The 26329-nt window shown below is 40.0% G+C and overlaps 1 protein-coding gene across 7 annotated transcripts in view; it reads left to right on the top strand.

Annotated features, from left to right (window-relative positions):
• Nucleotides 1–26329, top strand: part of STXBP4 (syntaxin binding protein 4) — a 161063-nt gene that overhangs the window by 8447 nt on the left and 126287 nt on the right. For 4 of the 7 annotated variants that reach the window (XM_075903819.1, XM_075903820.1, XM_075903818.1 and 1 more), the window contains exons 3-8: nucleotides 12786–12859; nucleotides 13032–13127; nucleotides 14084–14153; nucleotides 14943–15017; nucleotides 22664–22749; nucleotides 24390–24522. In XM_075903819.1, the coding sequence (XP_075759934.1) occupies nucleotides 12786–12859; nucleotides 13032–13127; nucleotides 14084–14153; nucleotides 14943–15017; nucleotides 22664–22749; nucleotides 24390–24522 (534 nt within the window). The remainder of the gene's footprint in view (nucleotides 1–12785; nucleotides 12860–13031; nucleotides 13128–14083; nucleotides 14154–14942; nucleotides 15018–22663; nucleotides 22750–24389; nucleotides 24523–26329) is intronic. The other 3 variants (XM_075903822.1, XM_075903823.1, XM_075903817.1) reach the window with 1 other exon arrangement.

Genomic DNA, 26329 nt, shown 5'->3' on the forward strand with positions numbered 1-26329 from the left:
GGAGCCTGTCGCTGGGCTCCCCACAGCGTTTCAAAGTGGCAGAGCCACATGGAGCCCAGGGTCAGTGGGAGAGTCCCCAGCTTATCTTGGGCTTCACAGGGTGCTGCTGCTTTGAAATGTTGTGAGGAATCTGATGCCGGGCTCCCCACAGCATTTCAAAGTGACAGTGCTGTATGGAGCCCAGGGTCAGTGGGGGAGTGCCTAGCTGATCCCTGGCTCCATGCGGTGTTTTCGCCTTTGAAATGGAGCAATAGCCCTAGGGCAGTTGCTACACTTCAAAGGCGGAGGCGCCCTATCAACTAATGGAATAGTCAATGTGAAATGCATTGACTATTTGATTAGTCAATTACTTGCAATTTAACATCCCTAGTGTGGAGGCTCCACTGCTGCTATTTCAAAATAACTCCTCCTGAGGGCCATTCAAATAATAGCTCATCACCAGGGCCATTCTAAATTATTCCTCCCAAGTGCCTCCTGGGGCTCTAAGTTGAGGTAGTACGTCCACATTAGGGAAGCTTGCCTTGGACTAATTTTGAGGCTTCCCTATAGTGTAGATGTGCTATTTCGAAATAAGCTATTTTGGAGTATTTCTTCCAGAATAGTTTATTTCAAAATAAGTGTGCAGTGTAGATGTCAAATATAGGATAATTAAATAATCAGCTAGTCGATGGATTTTCCATCAACTAGTTGATTGGTTGATAAGCAGAGGATTTGCAGCGGGGTTAGCTTTGGGCCCCGGGAGCTAACCCTGCTGCGACTCTGCCTTTTAAATGGTATTATTAAGAGCCCGCCATCTTTTAATACATTAACAGGCTTAAAGCACAGAAGTGGGGACCCAGCACGAGCCCAACAGCTCTTAATACATTTAAAAAGCAGAGTCGTAGCGTCTGGGACTGGGTGCAAACTGAGTATCAGCTGATTCCCAGCTTGTGCCTTGTCCCTGCTACTCCCTTACCCCTGTGGAGATGGTGCTGGGGGGAACCGGCTTTTAAGCCAGCTCTCCCCCAGCATGGGCTCCTGCTCCCTCCCCTTGCTGCCTCTGACAGAGGCAGCAAGGGGGGGAAGTGACTAGTCAAGGGACTAATTGACTATCTCCTTACATCCCTAGTACCCTTGTGTGTAATTTACGCAGTTTCTCTCTGGAGACATAGGCATAGGTCATACAGATCGGGCATTGTCTTTGTGTGTGAAAGTGCACACTTTTCCAGTTTATTTAGATATGATGATATATCAGTTATGCACATCTTCAGGTGATAATTGAGGTTTACATGAAGTTAAAACACTGTATTCCCTGTGTTTAAAATAGCTATGTGCAGGGAATAGACAAAAACAATCCACATTGCTGTACTTTGTTGCTGAGGCCCAATATATTTTTTCTAGATTAAACAAGTGCCATTTAATGAAATGTAGTTTAAATTTTTCCAGTGACATATATTCCACATTTTTAAATCATTGGTAGTTTAACAAAACATTCATTTGGCTAAGGGCCGTAACATCTTAATGCATTTTCACCCTTTAAGGGTTTTAACCTGAAAGGTTACTGTTATATAATTGACTTTTGTAGGATTTTTTTTTTGCCTGATTTAATTTATCATTGGCTTTTTTTTATGAAAGCATTCCATGCCTCTTGCTACCAAGGATTACAGGATTATTTAGCTGATGATAAATTACTTGGATATTTCTAACCTCAGTTACTAACTGGTAATAAAATATAATTCTAGAAAAGGGATCACAAAATGATACTATCAGTAATTTTTAATTTATAATTGTTGAAAAAAGAATCTTAATCTCTTTGTGTAACATGTGTTCTTATCTGTATATACTAGAATAACAGGAAACAAGTATTGAAATTTCATTTTCCATTATCATCACTTTATGTATAAGGTAGGGTATGTCTACACTACCCTCCTAGTTCGAACTAGGAGGGTAATGTAGGCATACCGCACTTGCAAATGAAGCCCGGGATTTGAATTTCCTGGGCTTCATTTTCATAAGACGGGCGCCGCCATTTTTAAATCCCGGCTCGTTCGAACCCCGTGCCGCGCGGCTACACACGGCACGGACTAGGTAGTTCGGACTAGGCTTCCTAGTCCGAACTACCGTTACTCCTCATTCCACAAGTGCGGTATGCCTACATTACCCTCCTAGTTCGAACTAGGAGGGTAGTGTAGACATACCCCTAGGTTCCTTCCAAGCATACAACCAGGAATGATCTATGCCCAAAGGAGTTTGTCTGAAAGAGAGATGGATATAGACTGACAGAGATCAAGCAAGAGAAGCAACAAAAGTGTCTTTCTGTATGAATCAAAGGGATTCACTAAAGGTGGCAAAAGAGGGACTTTAAAAAAGGTGGGCCTTGCAGATGAGTTCAGAGAGGTTGAACAATGCTAACCAGAAGAAGGCATGATGAATGTAATTGTTTGAGAAACTGCCACAAAAGATGGACAAGGGTAGGAACAAGTTGATTTGAGAAGGATAAGTAGGGAACTATAATATATCTAATAAATAATCTAAGAAGGCTTAAAAATATAATTATCTTTTTTGATGGAGTTTGTATAGCATGAATCCAACTTTTCTGAATTTTAGAAAAGACCTTTTTCACCTCTTGAAATTTAACTTGCACAGAAAAGGTGGAATTCTGGTTATATATTGCAAGGACATCTCTTATCCTGGGTTTAAAAGAAATGAACATCTGTTTGTGATTTTATTCTTATGAGTATGTACTCAAATGACATTTTTACCAGTTTAATAGAAAACCTATTATTGTTGTTTAGCTTACCCTAATATCAACAAAGCTTTGCCTATAAAAGAGATATTTTTGCAGAAAATTCCCACTGTTGATACAGCTGAATCAATTACAATAACTTTAGTAACAGTTGGGAGTGTTGCTGTAGAAAGTCTGTTAGTATTAAAAGCACCTTGGCAATTAGATATTGTCTGAGCAAGGTTACAGGACATGGTGCTTAAAACACTAATGGCCTGTCCGCTTCAAAGCTCCTAATGTTGCTAACACTGGCGAAGCTAAACTGGTATAACAAATCTGTACATGGCCAAATCCAGGTCACTGCTCTTATGTGAATGATCCCAGTGGAACTCCTCACATGGTGGGAATCAGGGTTCTGTTTCAGCTCAGCTAGTGATTTGATGTGTAACCCCCAAGTCACTTTACCTCTCTGAACCCCATCTATATTCCCAATGTTTGTCTACCTTGTTTATTTAGACAATAATCTCCTTAAGGTACAGTCTCTTTACATTTGTGTGTACCCAGAACAGAACAGTACTTACAGTGGAAAAGATTTTTAAAAGCCTTACCTGATAAAAATGAAGTTTCAGCTGAATGTGCACACTACAACTTTAAGAAGGAGCACTCTGTGGCATGTGCTTCCATTTCTAGGATAGCCGTGACACCCTGCTGTGCAGTTCCAGACACTAGCAGCTGCTGTCTTCTCACAGTGCTGGTCTCTTCTTTAGAGGGGATTCATTTACTGTTGAAACTAAGTTCTCAGAAGTGAGAAACACAGAAACAGTGTATTTTATTTTACAAAGAAATGAAAGGTGAATTAAGTTCTTTAGTCAAATTTTGCGGGAGGAAGTGGTGATGTTACTTTACATATTCATTTTCTACCTCTACAAAAAGCATTGTGAAAAGTTAAAATGGCAATGAACATTATTTTGCCAAAATATTAGAAGTTGAATTTCTTAAAAACCATACTAATCTCGCTCTTAACTAGAGTATGATCCCTGATCCCAGACAGATCTTGTATGACTAAGGAGAACAACTCTACAGCTTTCCCTTTAGCTTGACCTGTACCCTTCTTGTAACCCAGATGAGGCTACTTTCATAGTACATTCCTTCATGCATGCTTGCTGTAGGCCTGTTACATTTTATCTAGAGTAGACAGACACTGAAAATCTATTTGCTTTTTGCAATTCTTTAAAAGAAGTGTTTCAAGATATTAACACTGAAAATTGAGACACTTTCTAAGAATCCTTTACATGATTTTATGAAAGTTCATCACCTCGTGGTTACTTTGTACTGTGAATTGAGAAGTAATCTGACTATTCTGTGAGTATCTAAATAAAATATCACCTCTGCTCTTTGTCACTATGTCTGTCCCTTTAAGAAAACAAAGTAAAAGGCAGGATTATGAAACTGAATTGAAGAGAAAGAGAGGAATATTAGAAAGAGTCTTTGAGGAAATTTCAGAAATGTGACTTAAAAGGTAATTTTATTTTTGGCTTACTTGATCATAGAGAAAAAGACAGAAGAACAGGAAAATCTTCCTTACATTTTACTATCATCATCTGTTAAAAGAGCACACATGGAAAATATTTGTCTAAAGCATTTACTTTAGTCTGTATAAAAAGAGTCAATTATCTAAGTAATACTCCTGGTTCTGCATTAACTCTTGTCTGCTGTGGATGAAAACACTAGTGTTATATTTTTAAACTTGGCTGTAAGTCACTGTCAGGACTGAGAGTGCACAAGTGTGGAATGAAATCTTCTGAGAGTCTTTGGTATTCCTTTCATGGGTAGCTTATTTGCCTGTTGCTTAACAGTCTCATAGGGATAGACATGTTAGCCTGTAACTTTAAAAACAACTTTTAAAAACAAGTAGTCCTGTGGAACCTTAGAGACTAATAAAAATGTATATAGTATCATGAGCTTCCGTGTGCAAAACCCACTTCTTCAGATGAGATGATCCTGAGACCATCTTGAGATAGATTTTGTCTGTTGCTTAGTTAGCTTTCTTTTTGTGGGTGTAATCCAATCTATTAGGGAGATTGCTTTAAAAAGATCAAAGAGAGGGTGTTAGCTGTATATTGTACTTGACCATATCTTGAGGATCATGGGGGTGAATTCTAGGATATGTCAAAAAGATGTAGCTTCTCCATGACCTGTCTGCTGCCAGATGGACCTGCAGTATTATCATATAATCCTTCATGCAAATGCATGTAATTTTTATCACATTTGCACATTTTATGAGACTTGAAGGTTGTTACAAATCCACATCCCATCCCAGGAAAAAAGTAAACATTGCTTTGATAGGTGAATTAGCCCATGTGACGCACAGGGTTTCAGACGAGATTAAATAGAGACACCCAGCTCAGTCTGTCTGTTGAGATTTTTTTTTTTTTTTAGTTGATAAAAGAAATTGTCCTGCGTGTAATTGATCCTATGTACTGGAAATATTGAGTGTCTTTTGAATGCATTTGTTCCTCTTTTTACTGGTGTCTTGAAGAATGTCCCTGTTATTACTTATGGATGAAGATGAACCAGAGCATTTTGATGGGCTCTCTCTCTTGTACTGGTATGCCAAACCATTAGGTTTTAATAGCATTTTTATAGTATATGAACTAGTGAAAGTGTAGTAAAGATATTTTAAAAGCTGTGACTCCTTTCAGTTTCTTTCTGTTTTGTGTGGGTACAGTAGAATATCAAGCTTTTTAAATCCTCCTAATACAGTACATTGTATGTAACAAAACAACAGAATAAAATACTGAAGATTTAGTTTTAATAGCCCTTATCATCTTATTCTACAGCTGTTGGTACTCGGAATCTGTTCTGGCACTAAATATATTACTTGGGTTGTGAAGTTTTTGTTTCTTCTGAGAAAGTCCAGCATCACTCAATTATACATATAGCACACATGTTCTGTAGCCTCACTTGAGTATTATTTGGTGTCAAGATTCACTATTTTCCCTTGTTTTTTCTCAATATCTTAAATTGTTTAATAATATTTTGACAAGATTTTGTAGGAGCAAAAAGAAAGACATATCAAATATTGTTTGGTGTATATTAATGATCAGATTTCGTCTGTTTTTTCTTTTACAAAGTACACTACAATGTGTTTTAAATTACTTATATAGCTGCTACAGGTTCCTCTTAGCAAAGCCCGGTTTTCTTTTGTATGTCCTTTTACTATTATTGAGCAGGGCATTTATCATTTTTAAATGTTAAATAATCAACCTTAATTGCTTATTCTGATTACACGAAAAATACTGGGGTAAGAATTTCAGAAACCTCTTAGGACCAGATTCTCACCTGGTGTAAATGGTCATAGATCATTCTCTTCACTAGTGCTATAACAATTTCCCAAGTTAAAGATCTGGCCCTGAGTGATGCTGGAACGTAACTCACAGTGAAAGTCAATAAGGTTTGTTCTCTTGCTTCACTTGATAACTTTTGAAAATCCCACTCTTATTCAGAAAGTCTAACAAAGTCATTTTAAAATTAATGAATTGAGGAGAGTCTTGTGGAATGTTAATTGCGAAGTTTGTGCTCTGAATTGCTGTACAGTTATACATGTTAAAATGACAGCTATAACTAACCCTCTAAAAAGTAATTTATTCAATCTGATTTTTATTTATTCCATTTTGAATTATCAGTGGTTTTCTTCAAAATTTTATGAGCAATCATTTCCATTCCAACCTTTCCCCACATTTTACATACTATTGGGTGACTTCATAAGTTTACTTTTTGTATCCATTGTGTTCCCATGGTTTCAATACCACATACATGTAGAGTAGCTTGGTAATTTTTAGTGAAAGTAATAGTACAGAAACAACTTAATGCTCTATTGTTAATTCACACTTTGTGCTGTTCTTTAATCTCCGTCGTTCATAATATATATTTGCTGATGGGGTGTGTGTATATAAATTATAAATCATTTTAGTGACACCTTATACTTCTCCCTACAGAAGGTTGTTTCTTATATTTTTACTGTAGCAGCATCTTATTGTACAGTACGTAAGTCTTTTAAAAGATATTTCCCATATTCAGTTTGCAGTTAGATATTTAAAAGATTACTTTTAATTGGAAGTATCCCCTACCCAAGTTAGGTTTTAAAAATTATTTTATAATGTTTCAGTGTGTGTTTTAGGCTCTATCATTCTTGATGGTTTCTCTGTTACTTTTAAATACTGAAAAGTTAATCTCAGTTCCAATCCCATAAATCCTTAAAGAAAAGAAATTTCCCTTATATAAGAACTTCAAGATTGAACTCCACAGTTTATGGTATTTTTGTGTGCTAATTTACAAAAAATTATTGTTGTTGTGAAATTGACTTTAAGACTATTACAGGCTGCTTATTGTTAAAATATTTATAAACCAAAGACCTGTTTATTGACATAAACAGATCCACCATCTTTCAGCCTGGCTACGTCTACACTGGCCCCTTTTCCGAAAGGGGCATGCTAATTTTAAACTTCAGAATAGGGAAATCCGCGGGGGATTTAAATATCCCCCACGGGATTTAAATAAAGATGTCCGCCGCTTTTTTCCGGCTTGTAGATAAGCCGGAAAAAAGCGTCTAGACTGGCCCGATCCTCCGGAATAAAGCCCTATTCCGGAGGATCTCTTATTCCTACTTCAAAGTAGGAATCTACAAGCCGGAAAAAAGCGGCGGACATCTTTATTTAAATCCCGCGGGGGATATTTAAATCCCCCGTGGATTTCCCTATTCTGAAGTTTAAAATTAGCATGCCCCTTTCGGAAAAGGGGCCAGTGTAGACGTAGCCCTCGTGTTTGGATTAGTGTCAAAAGGTCAGGGGAAAGTAAGTGTTCTTTATGGCTATTCTAGTGTATTGAAAGCAATTACTGGGAAAAAGGTTTGAGCTCAGATCTTTATTCCTTTTTCTTTATTTTTTTAAAATAAAAAATACATAATCTCTCTGGCTTTTTAATATGACAAGCAGTGGGTGCTGTGTTGCAATTAAAGATGTTTGAGAGCACTAGCATTACAGTATACTATATGAGACCATAGTACAGGGGTGAGCAATAATTTTTGGTGGGGGGGCCATTCCAAGACTTTAGTTAGTGGTCAAGGGCTGCATTTTTCTATGGAGGAGGTGCAGGATCTGGTATTGGAGGTTGGGTGCAGAAGGGAGCTCGAGATAACGGGGATTGGGGGGCAGGAGAGGGTGTGGGGTCTGAGAGAGAGTTTGGGTGAAGGAGGGGATTTTGAAATGGGGAACAGGATTGAGATTCAGGGTCTGCGAGGCTATGGGTACAGGAGAGGATTCTGGCTTGGGGAGAGGTGTAGGAGGAAGTTCAGGGGCTGGGAGGGAGTTGTTACCTCGGGGAGGGGAATGCAGAGGGTTTGGGTGGTGACCTGGAGCAGGAGGGGGTAGTGGCCTGGGGTAGGGAGTTGGGATATGGAATGGGGTGGGCTGCCAGAGGCAGGCTTTAGCTGGGAGGCATTTGCCTAGGTGACTTCTGAGCAGCAGCCCAGCAGCAGCCTGAGCAGCAGCCCCGCAACCCTCAGGCTGGCTCCCTGCCTGCTGCAGCCCCATGCTCCAAGTGGCTAGCTGTTCCATGTGGCTCTCTGCTTTCCCGCCAATGTAAGCAGTGTGGGGCTGCTCCATGACTGAGAGTCCTGTTGGGGTGGGCCATATTGAAAGACTTTGCCCACAGTTTGAGAACTGCTGAGTCAGAGCATTTTTCTCTTTTACACTTTCATAGTGTTTTACTCTGACGCATCAGTTCTCAAACTGTGTGCCAGGACCCCAAAGTGGGTCACAACCCCATTTTAAAGGGATTGCCAGGGCCAGCATTAGACTTGCTGGAACCCGGGGCTTAAGCTAATCCCTTCATCCCTTAACAGGGCAGAGTGATTTTGGCTGTGGTCCCCTTTTGCCCCATTTGGGGCAGTGAGGCTTGAGCTGCGGCTCCTCTCCCCATGGGTCATGTATTCATTTGTTCATGACCCACCTTCTGACAGTTAAGTCTGAGAATCTCTGTTTTAACTCAAAAGTGATGTGATTCTTATTTTCTGAACGCTTCAATCATCAAAACACCCATCTATGGCACACCGGTACATTAAAATTAAGCACCTTGTTTATACAGTAAAACTCCAATAGTCCGGCATCCAATAGTCCGGCACTCCTGATAGTCCGGAATCAAAATGGCAAGAGCCTAGTGAGTGAGCTTTGGCAAAAAAATGAGTCACAAGGCAACAGTGGCAGCAGCTGAACTGAGCAAAAAGTCTAAAAAAAAAGGCTTTAAAAAACTAAACATTACAGTATACTGTATACAGTATGTACAGTAAAAAAGGGTTAAGAACACTTTATATACAGTATATATATATATAACCAGTTTAAAGTACCTCCTGATAGTCCGGCATATTTGATAATCCGGCACCACCTAGGTCCCATAGGTTCCGGATTATCGGAAGTCTATTGTATATCACTTTTCAGTTTCAAAGCCCTTTATAGATATTAATTAATTAATCATTTTTAAAAATTCCATGTGGGGAAAAATTAGAGAGAGAGAAGAAATAAAAATGTCTTTTTCCAGAATAAATATTTCCTGCTTTCCAAATTATCACCATTTAATCATAGATTTGCTCAATTGTGCACTGCTTACAAAAATGAATTCTCACTGAGCAATACTAGTATAAATTATTCCAACAAATACATTGCCATTTCTGATAGTGATAAAATATACTAATTAGGTTTCATAATTTTGTTTGAGTTTACAGAATAGATATTGGGATGAAAGCAAGTTCTCAGGAGCATTTGAGGAACAGTTCTTTTAAAAATAGTACAGTATTTCCTTTTAGTTCCTTCTGGTGACTAGATGGAAAGGCTCATTTAGCAAGTTTTTAAGGACTCTCAAACAAGAGAAAAGTTTGCGGGTCTACTGCGGTGGCTGTCTTTTCTCTACTTTTGGGTACTCCTTTAAGCTAATGTCTTCAGGTTACTTAAAGCATGTACCTAGATAATACTGATGCAACACAGTGCCACTTGTCTTGCATATGACACAATGAACCCTGTGGAGCAAGTAATTCCTCCTCTTCCATAGATGCAGAGGTCCCTGACAGCAGAGTTGATTCATTTCTGTTGTGCAAAAAGGAGAGGGAGCTGAATTGAATATATACACCCCAACATGGGATGAACTTAGTTTCAGGATGTTACTTTGCATCTGGATTCTCCTCTCCTCCAACTCTTGCATGGGTCTGCAGCTTGCCCTGACACCAACTCCAGTGCTGGCAGAAATACCCAGCATTTAGCGTGGCTGTGTGCGGGATTGGAGGCTTTGAGTCTGTGTCCTCCACTCTGATCTTCTTTCTCTTCATTGTGTATTGTAGTTATTCCGCTTCACTTTGCTATCATGATGTAGAAAATAGAAGTATCCATCTAATTTACAACATTATTTATGTTATGGCATAGCAGAAAAATCTAAGCAGTGCTGCTGTTTTCCTCCCTAAAAATTGAAAGGGCGTTTTTGCAATTCAAGTGGCCTGCACTTGAATGAAAATGTACATAACAAATTACGTTTGGCTAGCTAGTACCAAAAAACAATGCAGTTTTTTAATGCATTGTTTGTTGCCACCTTAGCCTTGGAAATATTTCCTATGTGATTATACATTCAGGCCCCAAGATTATCATTTTATTTTGTGACTTTTTTTCCTTAATTATTTTCATCATGATATTCAAGAACATAAAAAATCCTCTGCTGTCTGACAGCTCAGACAGTCTGCCCTTATTTTCACCTCTGGCATTCTGTGTTTGGAGGTGGAGTTAAGAGTGGGGCTTTCATAAATATATGTAGAGAGAAAGACTGAGAGAAATATATGCAGAGGGAAAGACTGAGAGAGAGAATATTATTTGATGAGAAAAAGAGATGTTATGAACACCACCACCAGCAATGAATGTTTAGAGAGTTATGCTCTCCCCTACACTTTGGAAACATTTTCATGGAGTATTTTCGTTTTAAGCACTTTAATGAAACCTCTCATGGTTGCCAACTATCTTGTTCTAAATTAGACCAGGGTTGTTGTTGTTGTTGTTGTTATTAACCCTCTGTTCTGTCATCCTAAGTAAGGACGTCAGGATTTGGTCAAAACACTGTTACAAAAAACCAAACCAAAACCTCCACAGTAGTTAAACAGCACTACTTTACTTTTATTTTTATATTAAAATGCCAGAGTTTTTTTTTTCCTTGTGACTAATGACACAGGAACATTTTAAAAATTGGGGATGCTATGCCTCCTTATCCCTGTCCACTCCCACCCACAGCTGAGGCTAGAAGCAAAGCCTCAGGATGCAGTGCCAGTAGCTGGGACCCTAGGCATGGGGCCATCAGCAGATGCCCCTGGTGTACGAGGCTCAAAACAGAACCTCAGCATGTGGGGCTGGCAGCAGAGCCCCTGATATCTTGGACCCTGACACGTGGGGTTGGCAGTTGGGTCCCCAGATGTTAGATTGGTAGCCTGGGGGTGCTTCAGTACCCCCCATACAGCTAGTTCCTGTGCGTATTCTTGTGACTGAGACCCTAAGGTAGCCACAGAGAGGTTACTCAGGGTAAACTACAAAGAATGGGCCAGACAGTCCACAAAGCTGATGGATATTCCAGAATTTAGATTTATTAAGCCAGCACTAAACAGCTTCTATAATACTTTACTGGTTACCCCAAACCACAACATGTTTCCCTTAAAAGTAACCCAGCCTTAGGCCTCTGCAGTATCTGCTATCTAGTTTGTCTGTCTGTGCATGCATTTGTCCGTCTGTCTACCTGTTCAAGAACTTCTCCTAAATGGTAGCTAGGAACACCAAATTCATGGCTTCCACTCACCATAAATTAACATAACCAAAATAAGGGTTTGTCTGCGCCAGGAAAATGAGTGTGCCTGGAATGGGATAGCTTCTCATGAAACCACACAGAAAAGAGACAGTATGACCAGGCAGGTGAAAGGGGCTGGCTGGGGGTGCCACCTCCACCCCAGGACTGACCAAGATCTGAGTCTCCCACTCCCTCAGCCAGAGGTTCCCAACTGCTGGTTTGTGAACTGGTGCCATGTGGAGGCAGTGGCAGGAGGAGGCAGAGCAGGAGGGGACGCACTTGTGGACACGTGCTTGGAGAGAGCACGCATGCTGCCAATGGCCGTTCCCCCTGCCTACGTGGCCGCTTTTGCCAGTGGTAGTGTTGGGGCTGAGATGGCGGTAAGAGGGAAGCAGAGCAGGAGGCTCTTCCCTCCTTCTTTCCCCCTCAGTAATGGCGGCTGGCTGGGGCTTCGCGCTCCCCCCACCCAAGGGGGCTCAAGACTCACTTGGGGAAAGAGGAGGTGCGAAGGAGGAAGGCTGCTCCCCCTGCTCACATGGCAGTAACCTACGGATAGTCACGCTCTGGGGAGTGTGGAGGTGGGGTAGAGGCAAATGGAAAAGGGTTGGTGGGTGAGGCTGTTGACACAGGGCAAGAGGGTGTTGACATGGGCTGTAGGGGTGAGGGTCGAAGGATGTTAGGAGTAAGGGAATGAGTTAGCGCTAGGCAGATGGCAACATTTTATTTGCATATTCATTATTTGCAGAGTAAATATACAAATAAAATGTTGCTGGTCCACCAAAAGTTTGTGAATGGGTTTGTCAGTCTGCAGAGCCTAAAATGTTGGGAACCACTGCCCTAGGCAGCTTCTAGGAGGGCCAGGGAGGCTGGGGGGGCTGCAGTGCCTTCCCTCCCGTATGGGGATTCATAAAATTATACAGAAAATACTGGAAAAATCTTCTAGTAATTTATGTAAACACAGAAAAACACAAAGGTTAGCTACCAGTGTGTCCCTTAAAGGTTGAATCTGGGTTATTTAGCCTGAGCTGCTTAACCCTTTCTGGCCATATGTTACAGACCTGCACAATATTTACAATACCCAGTGAAGAAAGCATGTTTGCTTCCCCCCCCCCCTACTAGAAATATAATAGAAATCACTGTAGTTTGTATACATTTATATCTCTTTTAGTGAATCTTCATGACTAAAATTGCAACAGCTCTGATTTTGTTTGGTTTTTAGGACTATTATGGGACCTTACGGAATCAATCGAGCTGTTCATCGCATTACTTTTTCTGACTGTCAAAATGGATTAGGTAATTAGATTACATATTTGATTCTAAAAGAGTGAAATCACATTGGATGTTTGCAGTTCACACTGGTATCAGTGGGAGTTGAAGTTTCTTACTTTGTTGTGCTATTTGGCTAAACATGTTTGGTGCAGTGGAGGGAATGACCAGTTTCTTGCTTATATCTATTTTTCAACAGGAATTAAGATTATTGGAGGTTATCGGGAGCAAACAGAAGAAGATTATGGAATTTTCATAAAGAAAATTTTGCCTGGAGGGATGGCTGCTATAGATAGTAAATAATTATGTTTATGTATTTTGTAGAATCCTACATTTTATAGGATGCTGTCAAGAAAACAATTTTTTACATTTTATTTTTGGTATATACGCACAAAGTAATATGTACTTCAGCACTTTCTAATTTATAGTTGGCAGAAGAGTAAGGGAGGCTGTGGAGGATTCTCAGTAATGGACATCCATTCAAATCTAGATCAGGCTAGCATGAAATCAGTTTGTAATCTGTCTACTTTGTCAACTTTCCCAACTGAGAGATGCTGAAAGCTCTTAATTCCCCCAGAAGCCACTGGGAGTCAAGGGCTTTAGAACCCCCACAAGATCAGGTTCTGTATTCATAAATGGTTCTAATGAATTCAGATGAATGTTTTATTATCATGTTTTTGGTAATTTTATATGGAAGGACCAAATTATGTTGTATAGAATTTAACTGGGGAGAAAATTCCACTCTATATTGGATCCCTCCAGGGTTTTAAAGTTGACCTGGTTTTGTCCACACTAGCTACTGAATAAAAAACCCCAACAACCTTTACCTAACTTTGTATTTTAAAACTGCTCAGCAAAACTGCTGTAGTCATTAGACAGCCATTGAGTGGTTCAAAATAAAAACTGTTTTAAAAATATTATAAACATCAAGGAATACAAAATATTGAATTTATATATGGTAACCTATGTGTAGTCATCAGTTCTAAGGTCAGTTGATGCTAATTCCACACCTGTGGAGTGTAATCCTATAAATATGTACAGTACATGGTATGAGTAGTCCTATTAGGATCAGTGGAACTACTCATGATTAGTGAAGTTAAGCACATGCTTAAGTATTTATGGGATTAAGGCCAAAGGTGGTAAAATCATTGTTACATTAGATTAGAACAAAAGTAATAGGGATATATTTCCCATTTTCCCCTGTTAATTCATATAGACTTTTACATTATATTTTGCTAATCTCTTTATCAGACCGATTGTTCACTGGAGACCTAATTTTAGATGTCAATGGAGAAAATTTAGTTGGCGTAACCAGTGAAAGGTATGTTCATAAAGAAGATGAAATGTTTTTCTTGATGTTGGAACAATGTTGCTAATACTGGTGTTAAACAATCAAACACTGATTAAAAGGATATAACTGCACCAAAATCCATGGAGTTGCATTCGTGGATTGTCCCAGACTGCCCAATATAGCTATCCTTACTCAATAAAAATATCATTGATATTAATGGGAGTTTTGCCTATGGAGGAGCTGATTAAAGAGATTTTATGTTGTAGCGTCGGCTGCAGAATGTATGTGTAAATTCATATCAAAATAGTACTGAGCTAGTAAAATATTTAATGTTACTGTAATTATTATGGTATTGTCTGGATGCCATTAAAGCAAATGATTTGGTTTTATATTGCGAATAATTGGTACTTTTTGTTAAACCTCGTGGGGTAATTATGGCAAATAAGTTATCCATATTGTTCATCTGAGTTAGAAACACCAACCATCACTAGAAAGCTACAAACTGTGATAGAGTTTGCATTTATACTAAAAATATCCCCCCAAATAAAACTATTATAGCACCAGTTAGAAAAATAAACAAATCAGATTTGAACAGTACAAAATTAAAAGGCAGCGTCTAACCTATACCATGCCATATGATAGTCCAAGGTTAAATGGAATGATGTATCTAAAGTGTATTTCCAAAATGGTTTTTCTGTTAAGAAAATAATTTGTTTAGTTTTCTGCCATTTTAATACTGTGTGGTTGATACAGAGTCCTTGTACACAAACAGTGAAAAAAGATAGATTTTTAATTGTTGTGCGTTTTTTTCCCTTACAGAGCTGTTGATATTTTGCGAATGGCATCAGCAACTAACCATGTATCTTTACTGGTTGCTCGAGATGAAGAAGCAAAGTAAGAGAGTTAAAATGCTTATATGTAAAAATTACCACTACAGCATCTTTTCCCCCCGTAAACCCTAACACATTCATTAAAATATGTGATTTGATAATATACAGGTGTTTTTCAAATTTGGGCTTCGTCACAAGATACCCACAATGTACTTTATGTTTTTGTATTTTGCTTAAACCTTTTATAGAATAATGTATTTTGTCAGAGTATACTACAGAGTTTTTATTATTTTCCCCCATATGCATATGTGGTACATCCCAAAATATGGTACCACGATTCCTATGAAGAATGATAGCAGTGATTAATTGAAAGTGCATCAGTATATTTTATATCAGACTTTCAGGGCCATGATGGCTACATTATATGAATATATGAAAGCTAGTCTAAAGTCACATAGGAAATGTTAATCATCCTCATCTTAGTCAAATGATCAATTGCAGTTAATTCGTTCAGTGGGGCAGTCACATTACTAACGGGTGGTTCTGATCATTTATATGTCATGAACAAAGTCTAAATGTTACATTGTATAATTAATAATACTATAAAGTATTTGCTATCATTATGATCGTGATTTCCTGACTATCTGTTGTCTTTTTAAAATTTAAAAGAAGTGGAATTTAAAAAGTGATTATTATTTGACAGTGGTAAACTTTATATGATTTAACTAGTGCCAGATGTCTGAAAATAAAGCCCTTGCAGTTGTCTTTATTTGGCTTTTCAATCTTTTATATATGAGCCCTGAATTAGTTGGGATAAGTAGGTTAAATTATTCAGTGCAGCAGATAGTCCAAAATTCCTACATTATGAGGACAGTTACACTAAAATATCCCTTTAATCTTGTTATCTACAGATAATCATTTAAACTAACACTGGCATAGGAAATGTTGGGATGGAAAGAGGCCAGGAAGCCCATCTAGATCTATTCCCCCTTTTGACTTAGCAGCTGTTTCCTCCAAATATTTATATTACTGTATTTGAAAACCATTGAAGAGTTGCTACTATTGTTGCCTTTCTTAGGCTCTTCCATTTATTAACTGCCCTCTGTGTAAAATAAGTCCACTTAAACTACTTTAGAGCATGGCCTTTCTTAATCTTCTGCGTGTGCCCCTTTATTCTTGTATTTGACAGTAGTTCAAATGGCTTTGTAGCGTCTATCCTCTCTCTCTTCTTCAGACTGTTTTAGATATCTCTGAAGTCTACTCTTAATCTGCTTTTATCCAAAGCATACTGACCTAGTTCCTCTATCCTTCTTGAATAATTAAAATCTGTGAGCCCCTTTATATTCTGGTGGTTTGTCCCATTATAAAATCTCCATGAACTATTCTAAACATGTCCTCGCTCCCTTACTGAGCTCTCGGTTAATTTCCTACTACTGTACGTATATATGGTATTAAATACTCCATTTATACATAACAGTTTTTGTGTATCTTACTAGAACCTGGTGATAGATAAAACCATGAACACCAGTTAAACAAGTATATTTGTAATGGTGTTAAGCAGTCTACCAAACTGTGATTTTTAGTTACCCCTGTGTAGTGAAGGGAATTACTCTGGAGTTATGCTGCTGTAGCTGATATCACAGTCTGGCCATTTATGTTACCTCCACCCTAACTCTGTGATATTCATTGTCTGGTGTTTGTGGTTTACATCCCTTTTAGGTATAGGCTCCTCTTCTTCCCCTCTCTCCTCCCTCTTGCTTTTTATTTACTTTTACCCCTGAGATTGTAAATTATATCTTAACTAATTAATCCAATAACTATTTTTGAAACGTCCAGAAATGTTTTAAAATAGTAATTAGTTGATTTCTACAGAGCCAATAATGTAAATATTTTTAATACAAAGAAGGATTCACAGATTTTAGATTGATTCTGCAACCTGCTGTATATTGAAATTGTGTATTCCTTTTGGGGGGAAGAATCCAATACATGCCTATAGGCATATAACACTAAGCATAGGAACTACATATAGGAATCTTGGAAACTAATAGCTATGGATTTATTTATGAACTTTCCAAAGAGGAAAGAGCCAAAGATGAGGGTATGGGTTGAGCTAGAGGCCTAGATTCTGGAAGCTGAGTCTGAAAAAGATGAAGATTTGGTGCATAAGCAGCTGAACAAAAGTTGCAGTATGTCCAAAAGTGCTAATGCATAAATGGAGCATCTCAAGTAGGAATAAAAAAAGTTTTCACTTCTGTGTTTGGCACTGCTGTAACTGCTGCTGGAATAATGTTACATTGTGGTATCTGCAATTCAAGAAGGATGTTAATAAATTTGAAGAAGTTTCAGACAACAGCCACAAGCATGATTCAAGGTTTAGGAAAAGCATGGCCTTACATTAATCTTACCGAAGAAAAGAAATAACTTAATCACGGTTTGTGAGAACCTATATGGGAACATATATTTGATAATGGGCTTTTCAGTCTAGCAGAGAAAGGTATAACATGATCCAATGGATAAAAGCATTCAGACTAGAAATAAGGCATATGTCTCCAACAGTGACAGTAATTAATCATTGGACCAATTTATATAGGCTTATCATGGATTCTCTAACACTGACAATTCTTAGATCAAAATTATGTTTCTAAAAGGTCTGCTCTAGGAATTATTGTGGGGAAGTTCTATGGTCTACATTCTACAGGGGATCAAACTAAATGGTCAGAATTGTCCCTTTTGGCCTTGAAATCTGTGAATTCCTAGCCAGTGTTCAGAGACTGTTCAGGGTGTTAAGTGCAGCTTCAGTCTATTTAGCCCAGCACCTTAAAAGAAAAGAGAGGTAAATTGGTTGTGCTAATTGGAAGCTAGAACAGAGAACTCTAGGGAAATATAAGGTCTATCTTATGTGATTTCTACTTCCAAAATATTTTTAAATCTCCTGCTTGTATGACTGCATGGGGAAAAGGCAGCCTGGAGCCTGTTAGAAAATAGATGTCAGTTTGAATCCTGAAACCCCTATAATCAGTTTCTACCCTGTGATGGTGAATATGTGACCAAATCTGTGTCTCTTGGAATGTTTTCATCCTTTTTGGTGCACAATAGCTCTGAAACAAGGCCATAAGTAATTCCAGTGCTATATAAATTCTAGATTTAAAGAAGTCTATATCACACTTTACTTCCAAATGCTATGTCATACTCCCTCTAGTGTTCTTATCCTTTGTTGGACTATGTAAGCTATGTATTAAATTAGACAACTACTTGAGGAATAAGACATTTCAGTTCCTAATATAATTCTGTAATAAGGCACTACATTTTCTGGAGAGATTTTTATACAAATTGCATCCTTCAGTACTTTGAGTTAATTCAGTTGAAGAGATAAAAAATTGCAGGAGAAAGAAACTGAAGAGGTATGTGGAAGGGAGAAAAAGAGAGCTGATATTTGGAATTAGAAGGAGGGGAATAAAACATGGGCCTACGGCAGGAGCTGCTATAGAAAAAGGTCTTTTACCATTTATAGCAAGGTTGAGTGAGGGGGTAGAGAAGAAACTAGTACTAGATGAGCAGAAGGGAAAGTAATATGGAGTGTAATTCCTGAGTTGTGGTAGCAATCCACAGAATGTCTTAAAATTAACCAATGCCGTTCTAACTGGATGTGGAGACACATGGAAAGCCAACAAATCATTTGAACATTTGCATGAAGCGACTGTGCTTCTTTGGACATTTTAGAAGGCAGTTAGAGGAGGAAAAAGCAGCACTTTTTTTTTTCTTTGCCACTTGATCTGCTTTGACAGGCTTGTTGCAGGTGGGCTGCCCTCTATTCTTTTTTTTTTTTTTAAACGGGATACATATAACAGTGTTTGCGCATATATATGAGAACAGTAGCAAGCTAGCTAGCTTTCCTCATTTGATCAGTATTTTCCAAAAAAATTACCAAAATGTCACTCAAAACTCAAAACAATTATTTTGTAAGCTTCAGAATTATTTTTCACTTTTATATGCAGAGAGTAATTAATCAAATGTATAGTACTCTTATAAAAAGAGAAGAAATTTTGTGAATTTCTTTTCCCTCATCTCTGTGGTATGGAATTAAAGAGAAAGCTTGGAATGAATTGGAATAGAAACTCTGGGATTGAATATAATCTTAGGCAGTTGTAAATCAGTAGTACTCTGGGGAAGTCAGTGATGCTAGTGTAAAACTGGTGAAGGTGAGGTCAAAACCAGTCTCATTGTTCCTAAATATTGCAAGTCAAGTAAGTCTGCTGATATTTAAAACAATGCAGAGAAAAGATACATTTCATGTTTCAAAGTAGTACACTAGATCAGATAAAACATTGAAAGCAACAGTCAGAAAAGCTATAGGTGCTGCCTGGCATTTTCAGTGGAGCAAGTAAAGAAAAGAAGAATTCCTAAATAGACATGAGAGAATTCAGATGTATAAATCTTATGAATGAAATCTGATTTATTATTAGGGGTGATGTGTGGTGGCACGAGTTGGGCATATGCCCCCCAAGCTCTGTGAGTGGGAGGGGCAAAGGGTCGACCAGCAGCCAGCGGTGCCACAGTCCTTGGGCATCAGAGCAGCTAGTGGGGGACTGGTGCTCATAACAGGGATCTGCCCCTCCCCCCCGACAGTGGTGGGGAAAACGGAGCAATGTGGCCCTGGCTCGCTTTGGTCTCTCAGACATGCTGCTTGGGGGAGGAGCAGGATTGCTCCCACACTCACCAGTGGAAAGCAGAGCAACATGGTCGGGGGAGCGGAGTGAGCTGGGACCATGTTGCTCTACTTCCTCCACTGCTGTCAGTGAGAGCAGGGGGAGCAGAACCCGCCCATCTACTAGTGCCCATCACTCATGATGTGTGAAGGCACAAAGGACACACATGCTCCCAAGCACTATGGGTGGGAGGGGCAAAAGGCCGGCCAGCAGCCAGCATTGCCATAGTCCCTAGATGTCAGGACAGCAAGCAGGGGTGCTTGCAATAGAGATGCGAGGGATGTCCTCTGATGATAGGACAAGAAGCAATGGGCTTGAATTTCAGCAAGGGAGGTTTAGGTTGGATATTAGGAAAAACTTCCTGACTGTCAGGGTGGTTAAACACTGGAATAAATTACCTAGAAAGATTGTGGAATCTACTTATTGGAGATATTTAAGAGCAGGTTATGTTTGGTCCTGCCTTCAGGGCAGGGAACTGGACTTGATGAGGTCCCTTCAAGTTCTACTATTCAGTGATTCTATGAGAAGTGGTGGGGTGCAGCAGAGTCGAGGAAGAGGAGGGAAGAAAGGGGAGCAAGTGTGGGGATGGGTGGAGCAGGGGTGGGGAGAGATGAGGTCTGGGCTGGAGGGGGGTTGTCCTAGCCCTTCCCCATGCTAGAGGGTCACATGGCTGGTGGACCCTCAGCAGTCACCCCTGTTTATTATTGTGTAGGAAAATAAAAACCTGTTGCTTTTCATCCTTCTATTATGTATCAACTGTTGTTTCTCAGAAATAATTAAGCTAGAACAAAAGCTTTCTCTGGCCCATATGCAGGAATTTCTGTGAGGGTGCTTTTTTTTTGTAAATGTGGTCTGCAAAGGTGCGAGTGCACCTTCCCCTCCATAGTCCCCCAAGTAAGTGTGCTCTGGCCAGCAGAGGGAAGGCAGGAGCGGCGTGCTGCCTGAACCTCCCTCCCCTGTGCTCCAGCTGGCCCTGGGAAGAGGCTGGAGCTGATTTCCCTCTCCACCCCTTAGGGAAATCAGCCTTCCTCTGGCCAACTGGAGCATGAGGGAGGGAGTCTTGGGTAGCACACCGCTCTTGTCTCCCCCCAGCTGGCTGGAGCATGCTTAAGAGGGGGACTACAGGGAGGTGTGCTCTCACGCTTCACACACCCCTGCATACAGCCCTGATTCATCAGTTAAGATTGCTAATTAGAACTCTGCCTGTATTTGAAGCCACATTCATAGAACCATAGAGCTGGAAGAGACCTCAGGAGGTCATCAAGTCCAGCCCCCTGCCCAAGGCAGGACCAATCCCAAATAAATCAACCCAGCCAGGGCTTTGTCAAGCTGAGACTTAAACACCTCTAGGGATGGAGATTCCACCATCTCCCTAGCTAACCCATTCCAGTGCTTCACCACCCTCCTAGTGAAATAGTTTTCCTAATATCCAACCTAGTCCTCCCCCACTGTAACTTAAACCCATTGCTCCTTGTTCTGCCATCCGTCACTACTAAGAACAGCCTCTCTCCATCCTCTTTGGAACCTCCCTTCAGGAAGTTGAAGGCTGCTATCAAATCCCCCCTCACTCTTCTCTTCTGCAGACTAAACAACCCAAATCCCTCAGTATCTCCTCATAGGTCACGGGCTCTAGCCCCCTAATCATTTTGGTTGCCCTACACTGGACCCTCTCCAATGCGGCCACATCCTTCCCATTCAGAAGCTGTTCTCCAGCTTTAACCCTGTTGTGATCTGGAGAACCGCATCTACCTCTATGCTGGTAGTTGGGGGGCTTCCACAAGCCTTGCTCAGAAGGGAAAATATGACGTGCCATTACCTCATAGAAACGAGTTGGCTGAGGTACTGTCTTGTATAAATTGTATTGGACCAATCTGAGTTGGTGAGAGAGAGACAAGTTTTCAAGATACACAGAGCTCTTCTTTGGGATTGGGAAATATCCCAGAGTCAGTGTCACTGTCAAATATAAGATGGAACAGATGGTTATAGTTAACACATTTTTCAAAGGACCACTTAAGGTGCATTGGCCTCTTAACAACACCCTGGTCATTGGCTAGTAAAGAGAGTCACAGATTGGTGTAATGAATCATAAATCCAGTGTGTCTGTCCAGTCCATATTTTGTAGCATCTAGCAAAGGTATGAATTTAAGTTCCCAGGCTCATTTTTTTAATGCTGTTGTGCAGGCTTCCTCTGAGGGCGAGGCCTGAGGGATCCGATACAGAGGGATGGCTTTGTGAAAAGTGTAGTAGTTTGAGGCATTTCCAAACCTGCTTGTACCCTCTTGCCCCCCTCCGAGAAAGCTGCAACAGAATCACATACCATCCAAACAGATGGTCCCCTTACCTCCTATGGAACTAGAATGTGGGACTGAGGTGACAGTGCCAGCAGGGCTCTTGCTACATTGCAAAGGTGGAGGTGTTCTTATCGACTAATCAATCGACTATTTGATTACTAGATTAATCTAAATTTAACTTCCTTAAGTCTGGGGCAATGCACTGCTCCAGTCTTCCCCAATCCAGCCAGAATTGGCCCCAGGGGGTATCATGGGGGGAGTGCATTCGCACCCTTTGCAGTCTCGCTGTGTACAGGCCTGTTTCTGCACTGCTGCTATGCGTAGAATTTGTGTCAATGAGTAACTCCTCTTGGAATCAAGTAGCACCACTCTCTCATCATTCAGAGGGGTCACTGTTGAGCTGCTTCAGAGGCACTTGCAATCCAGGGTGAATAGAGCTAGTAATTAAACTTCTGTATTTTATATATAGACTATTGGCTTCTGTGCTTGTCCTTCATTATAGTGCCACTTTTTCACTTATCTGTGCTCAGTATTTTTATATCTGACAAAAATGTCATTTTTCATTTGGTATTAAGCCATAGACTTTTAGTATGCTGTGGTCTGGGGACTTTGTATGTTTAGCAGTAAAGATGAGAGATACATTCTAAACAAGTGGCACTCCTACATTTGTAACTGAAGTCAAATTAAATAATAAAAGATTTTTATTATCATAGGAAAGAATTTCTAGACCTGATGGATAAATATGGATCATGCAGTAACACAGAGTCTGCAAGATGTTCACCAACACAACTGGTAGCTGGTGAGGCGTTGAATATTTCTGCTTTTTGTACTATAAGGAAGCAATAGAGGATGCTTGATTGCCTAAAATAATATTGGAGAACACTGCAATCATCCGTGTCTAAAATATGAACCAGAACTTCAAAGAGGTAGTTGGGGATGGTGTAATATGGTTTACTGAGTAGAGGCAGGCAGCTAGGAGTCTGGCAGGAAAGTTACTTAACTTCTCCATGTTCATTTCCCCATCTATATTGCATTGCCTCCCTCAAACCATTAATGAATGGTTTATTACATGTTATGAAAATCTGTGGTGAAAGGTGCCTTAATACTGTGAAGTGTATTGATACCTGAGGCTATGTCTAGACTACATCCCTCTTTCGAAAGAGGGATGTAAATTAGACAGATTGAAATTGCAAATGAAGCTGGGATTTGAATTTCCCATGCTTCATTTGCATAATGGCCACCGTGCATTCTTTTGAAAAAGGGCTTTTCGAAAGTGAAACCGCCGTCTAGATGCGGTTCTTTCGGGGAAAAAAAAACAACCCTTTTTCGAAAGATCCTGTACTCCTTAAAAAATGAGGTTTACAGGATCTTTTGAAAAAGAGTGTGTTTTTTTTCTGAAAGAACCACGTCTAGATGTCGTTTGGAGTTGTTGTATTAGTAGGGATGATTTGTATATTGGACCAACCCTCCTCTTTCAGATGGGTAGGTATAAGATTATTTTGCTCCACTCTTTTCATTTGAAGGGCCAGTCTTCACTTGTCACCAAGTGATGTGTGTTTCTGAATACCTGAGTGCTTATCTTAGCTCTCACTCGGAAGCTGTGTAGCCTCAGGCTTCCGTGTAGGTTTGTTTCTTTTTGACAGAAGCTTTTATGAGCTCCTTTCTAAGGATATAAGGAAGGAAGGACTGGGGAAGTGAAGTGAAATACCTGAGCTGCTGTTTTAGAAGTGTGAAAGGGTAGAGGGGTTAAAGTCAGTACTATAAGGATAAGTTATTTTCAGCAGCTGATATGATGTATTGTATCTGCTCTCAACTCCAGTATCCTCTTCTTCTGTTTTTTCAAATCAAGCACAGATGTTGTTATAAAATGAACGCAGGTGCTAAACATTCCTTCCTGGAGCCAAAAGGAGTGAGTCAGATTATACTCAACCTACTCCTGGGAAGGAATGAGAGCCTTCACACCTTTTCCTATTGTCCAGAAGACTGGATTTGGCTGATTGCAAGACCTCAAAATGGTGGATTTTTGGCAAACTGGATAATGGACAGAAGCCTGCTTGAGAGAACACTCAATATCAGAGATATATTTATTGTATTTATTTTCAAAACGAATAAACTCCTTGGTCATAATGATTACCAGAAAGAGAACCCTTTATTGCCTTGGTGTCCAGTGTGCTAGCCACTAGCCACATGTGGCTACTTGGCTGGTTGTTGTCTTGAACAATGTGGCTATTTGGCTGGTTGAGTGTGGCTAGTTCGCTATAGTATTAGCCACTATAGTGATTGGACACCACAGCTTTAACAGTTTAAGGTCATGAGAAAAATCATGCTCCTCTTCCTGACGTGCTGAACTGTTTGCCTGAGCAAGATCAGCAGAAATTGGTGCTATATGTCAGTGAATGTGATTTTTATTCCTCTTTTCTCACTATTTCTTTCTTTTAGGAAAACCTGTTGACTGCCTTTCTTCTGGATCATCCTCAAGTTTACAAAGTCCTCAGCTTCTGCAACCAAAGGATATCATCATCAGCTATAATGGAAATAATTCTCTTACCACAGCATCGCCACAGCTCACAAAGTAATTTCTGAAGCTCTCTTCTTTGATCTCCCTTGTTCAAAAGTATTTGTGTTGAGCTGCTTATGAGTATTTTGGGAGGAGCCCACTAGAGGGACACAGGATACAAACACTTTTACTTTTAAAAATCATGTTATTAGTAACACTGTTGATTGTTAAAGCTGAATTAATTTTAAAAGTAGCAGCCTCCAACTGCCCCCATTTAGTCAGTTAACTGGTTAAACTTAATGGCTTACTGGATAACTTATTAAATGGGACCTTTACTTACTTACATCCTTACTTTAGAGGTCCATGTTTGAAATTTTTTGGCCAACTTACCCAAGGTCAAGCTGTGAGTAAGTGGCAGAACCACAGCTGGAATTCAAGGCTACGTCTAGACTGCATCCTTCTGTTAACAGAGGGATGCAAATCAAGCACATTGAAATTGCTAATGAAGCAGAAATGTAAATATCCCGTGCCTCATTAGCATAAACATGGCCGCCACTTTTTTTTTTTCAAAATGGAGCTTTTTGGGAAAAAATGGCAGTTTAGATAAGGATGTGTTGAAAATAAACCTTTTTTCGACAGATCTGCGTCTAAACTGCTGGGTTTTTTTCAAAAAAGCTCAGTTTCAAAAAAAAAATGGTGGCCATGTTTATGCTAAGGAGGCCCAGGATATTTAAATCCCTGCTTCATTAGCAATTTTGATGTGCCTAATCTGCACCTCTCTGTCAACAGAGAAGTGTAGTCTAGACACACTCCAAAAGTCCTAATTCCCAGCATTGTGTTCTAGCAACTTTTTAAAATCAGTTCTTTCTTTTTATAAATGAATAGCTTTATAACAATGCTTGTTGTGAACTAAGCAGTTGAAAACGATTACCAAATGTCTGGAAAACAGTCAGCAGTAAAAATACTGGAACAGTTTTGTGGGAGGGTGTGAAAACACCTCCTTTTGGCAGTTCTAAGAATAAGCTCTTCCGGTCAGTGTCCCTTCCAGTGGTTTCCCTCAGTTCCTCTCTCAGTCTGCAGTCTCTCTCTCTCTTGTTCCAGAACCTCCTGCTTCCTCTTTGTGATTTGGCCCTCTGGCATGTTCCTCTCTTCTGGGGTATCAAAGCCTTCCAGCACGAATTGTCCTGGGCAGTCAACTCTCCACTACCTGGTCTGTTCCACTTCCCTGTGACTGGGAGGGGAACCCGATCCCAACCTCTACTCTGGGTTCCAGTTTAGGATTCTCTCATCAGCAACCAAGGTCTACCCTATCAGCTTTCCCCTGAGCTTTCCTGCCTTTCTGGCTCCCCCTTGATTTACCAGTTCTAACTCCCTCCTTCCAGGGAGTAACTGTAAACTGCCCTCTATAGTCCCTACCATACTTTCCTTCTCTCAGAGAGTGATTGCAGACTACCTCCGTGCAGTCACCTTTTTGCTCTGAGCTCCTGGACTTTACACAGACCCCTCCTGTTCCTATCCATCTGAGCCTCATATCCCTGCTCAGCTTCCTGCCTGCTCCTCCAGGTGCACCTCAGACAATTAATTGGCCTACCTAGCCACACTCCTAACCCTTTCTAGCCTTGTGTGGGGTGGACACCCCATCCTGGGGAGAGGGCGGAGTCTTTAGATGGAATGAACACAAAACAAGACAGTCTTTACACAAAACATGTAAAATGCAATTAAAAAAAGAGAAAGGTGACACTTGAAACTTTCCATGCAGTTGCATTTTGATGATTACTTTCACATCCCTAGAAGTGTATCTGTATGTCTTGAGAAAGTAGAGATTTAGACACAGTTTAACTTCACTGTGTATATAGCATTGCTTCATGCTTAGTTTAACTTG

This window comes from Pelodiscus sinensis, chromosome 20 (genome assembly GCF_049634645.1).
Source record: "Pelodiscus sinensis isolate JC-2024 chromosome 20, ASM4963464v1, whole genome shotgun sequence".
In the NCBI taxonomy this organism is placed as follows: Eukaryota; Metazoa; Chordata; order Testudines; family Trionychidae; genus Pelodiscus; species Pelodiscus sinensis.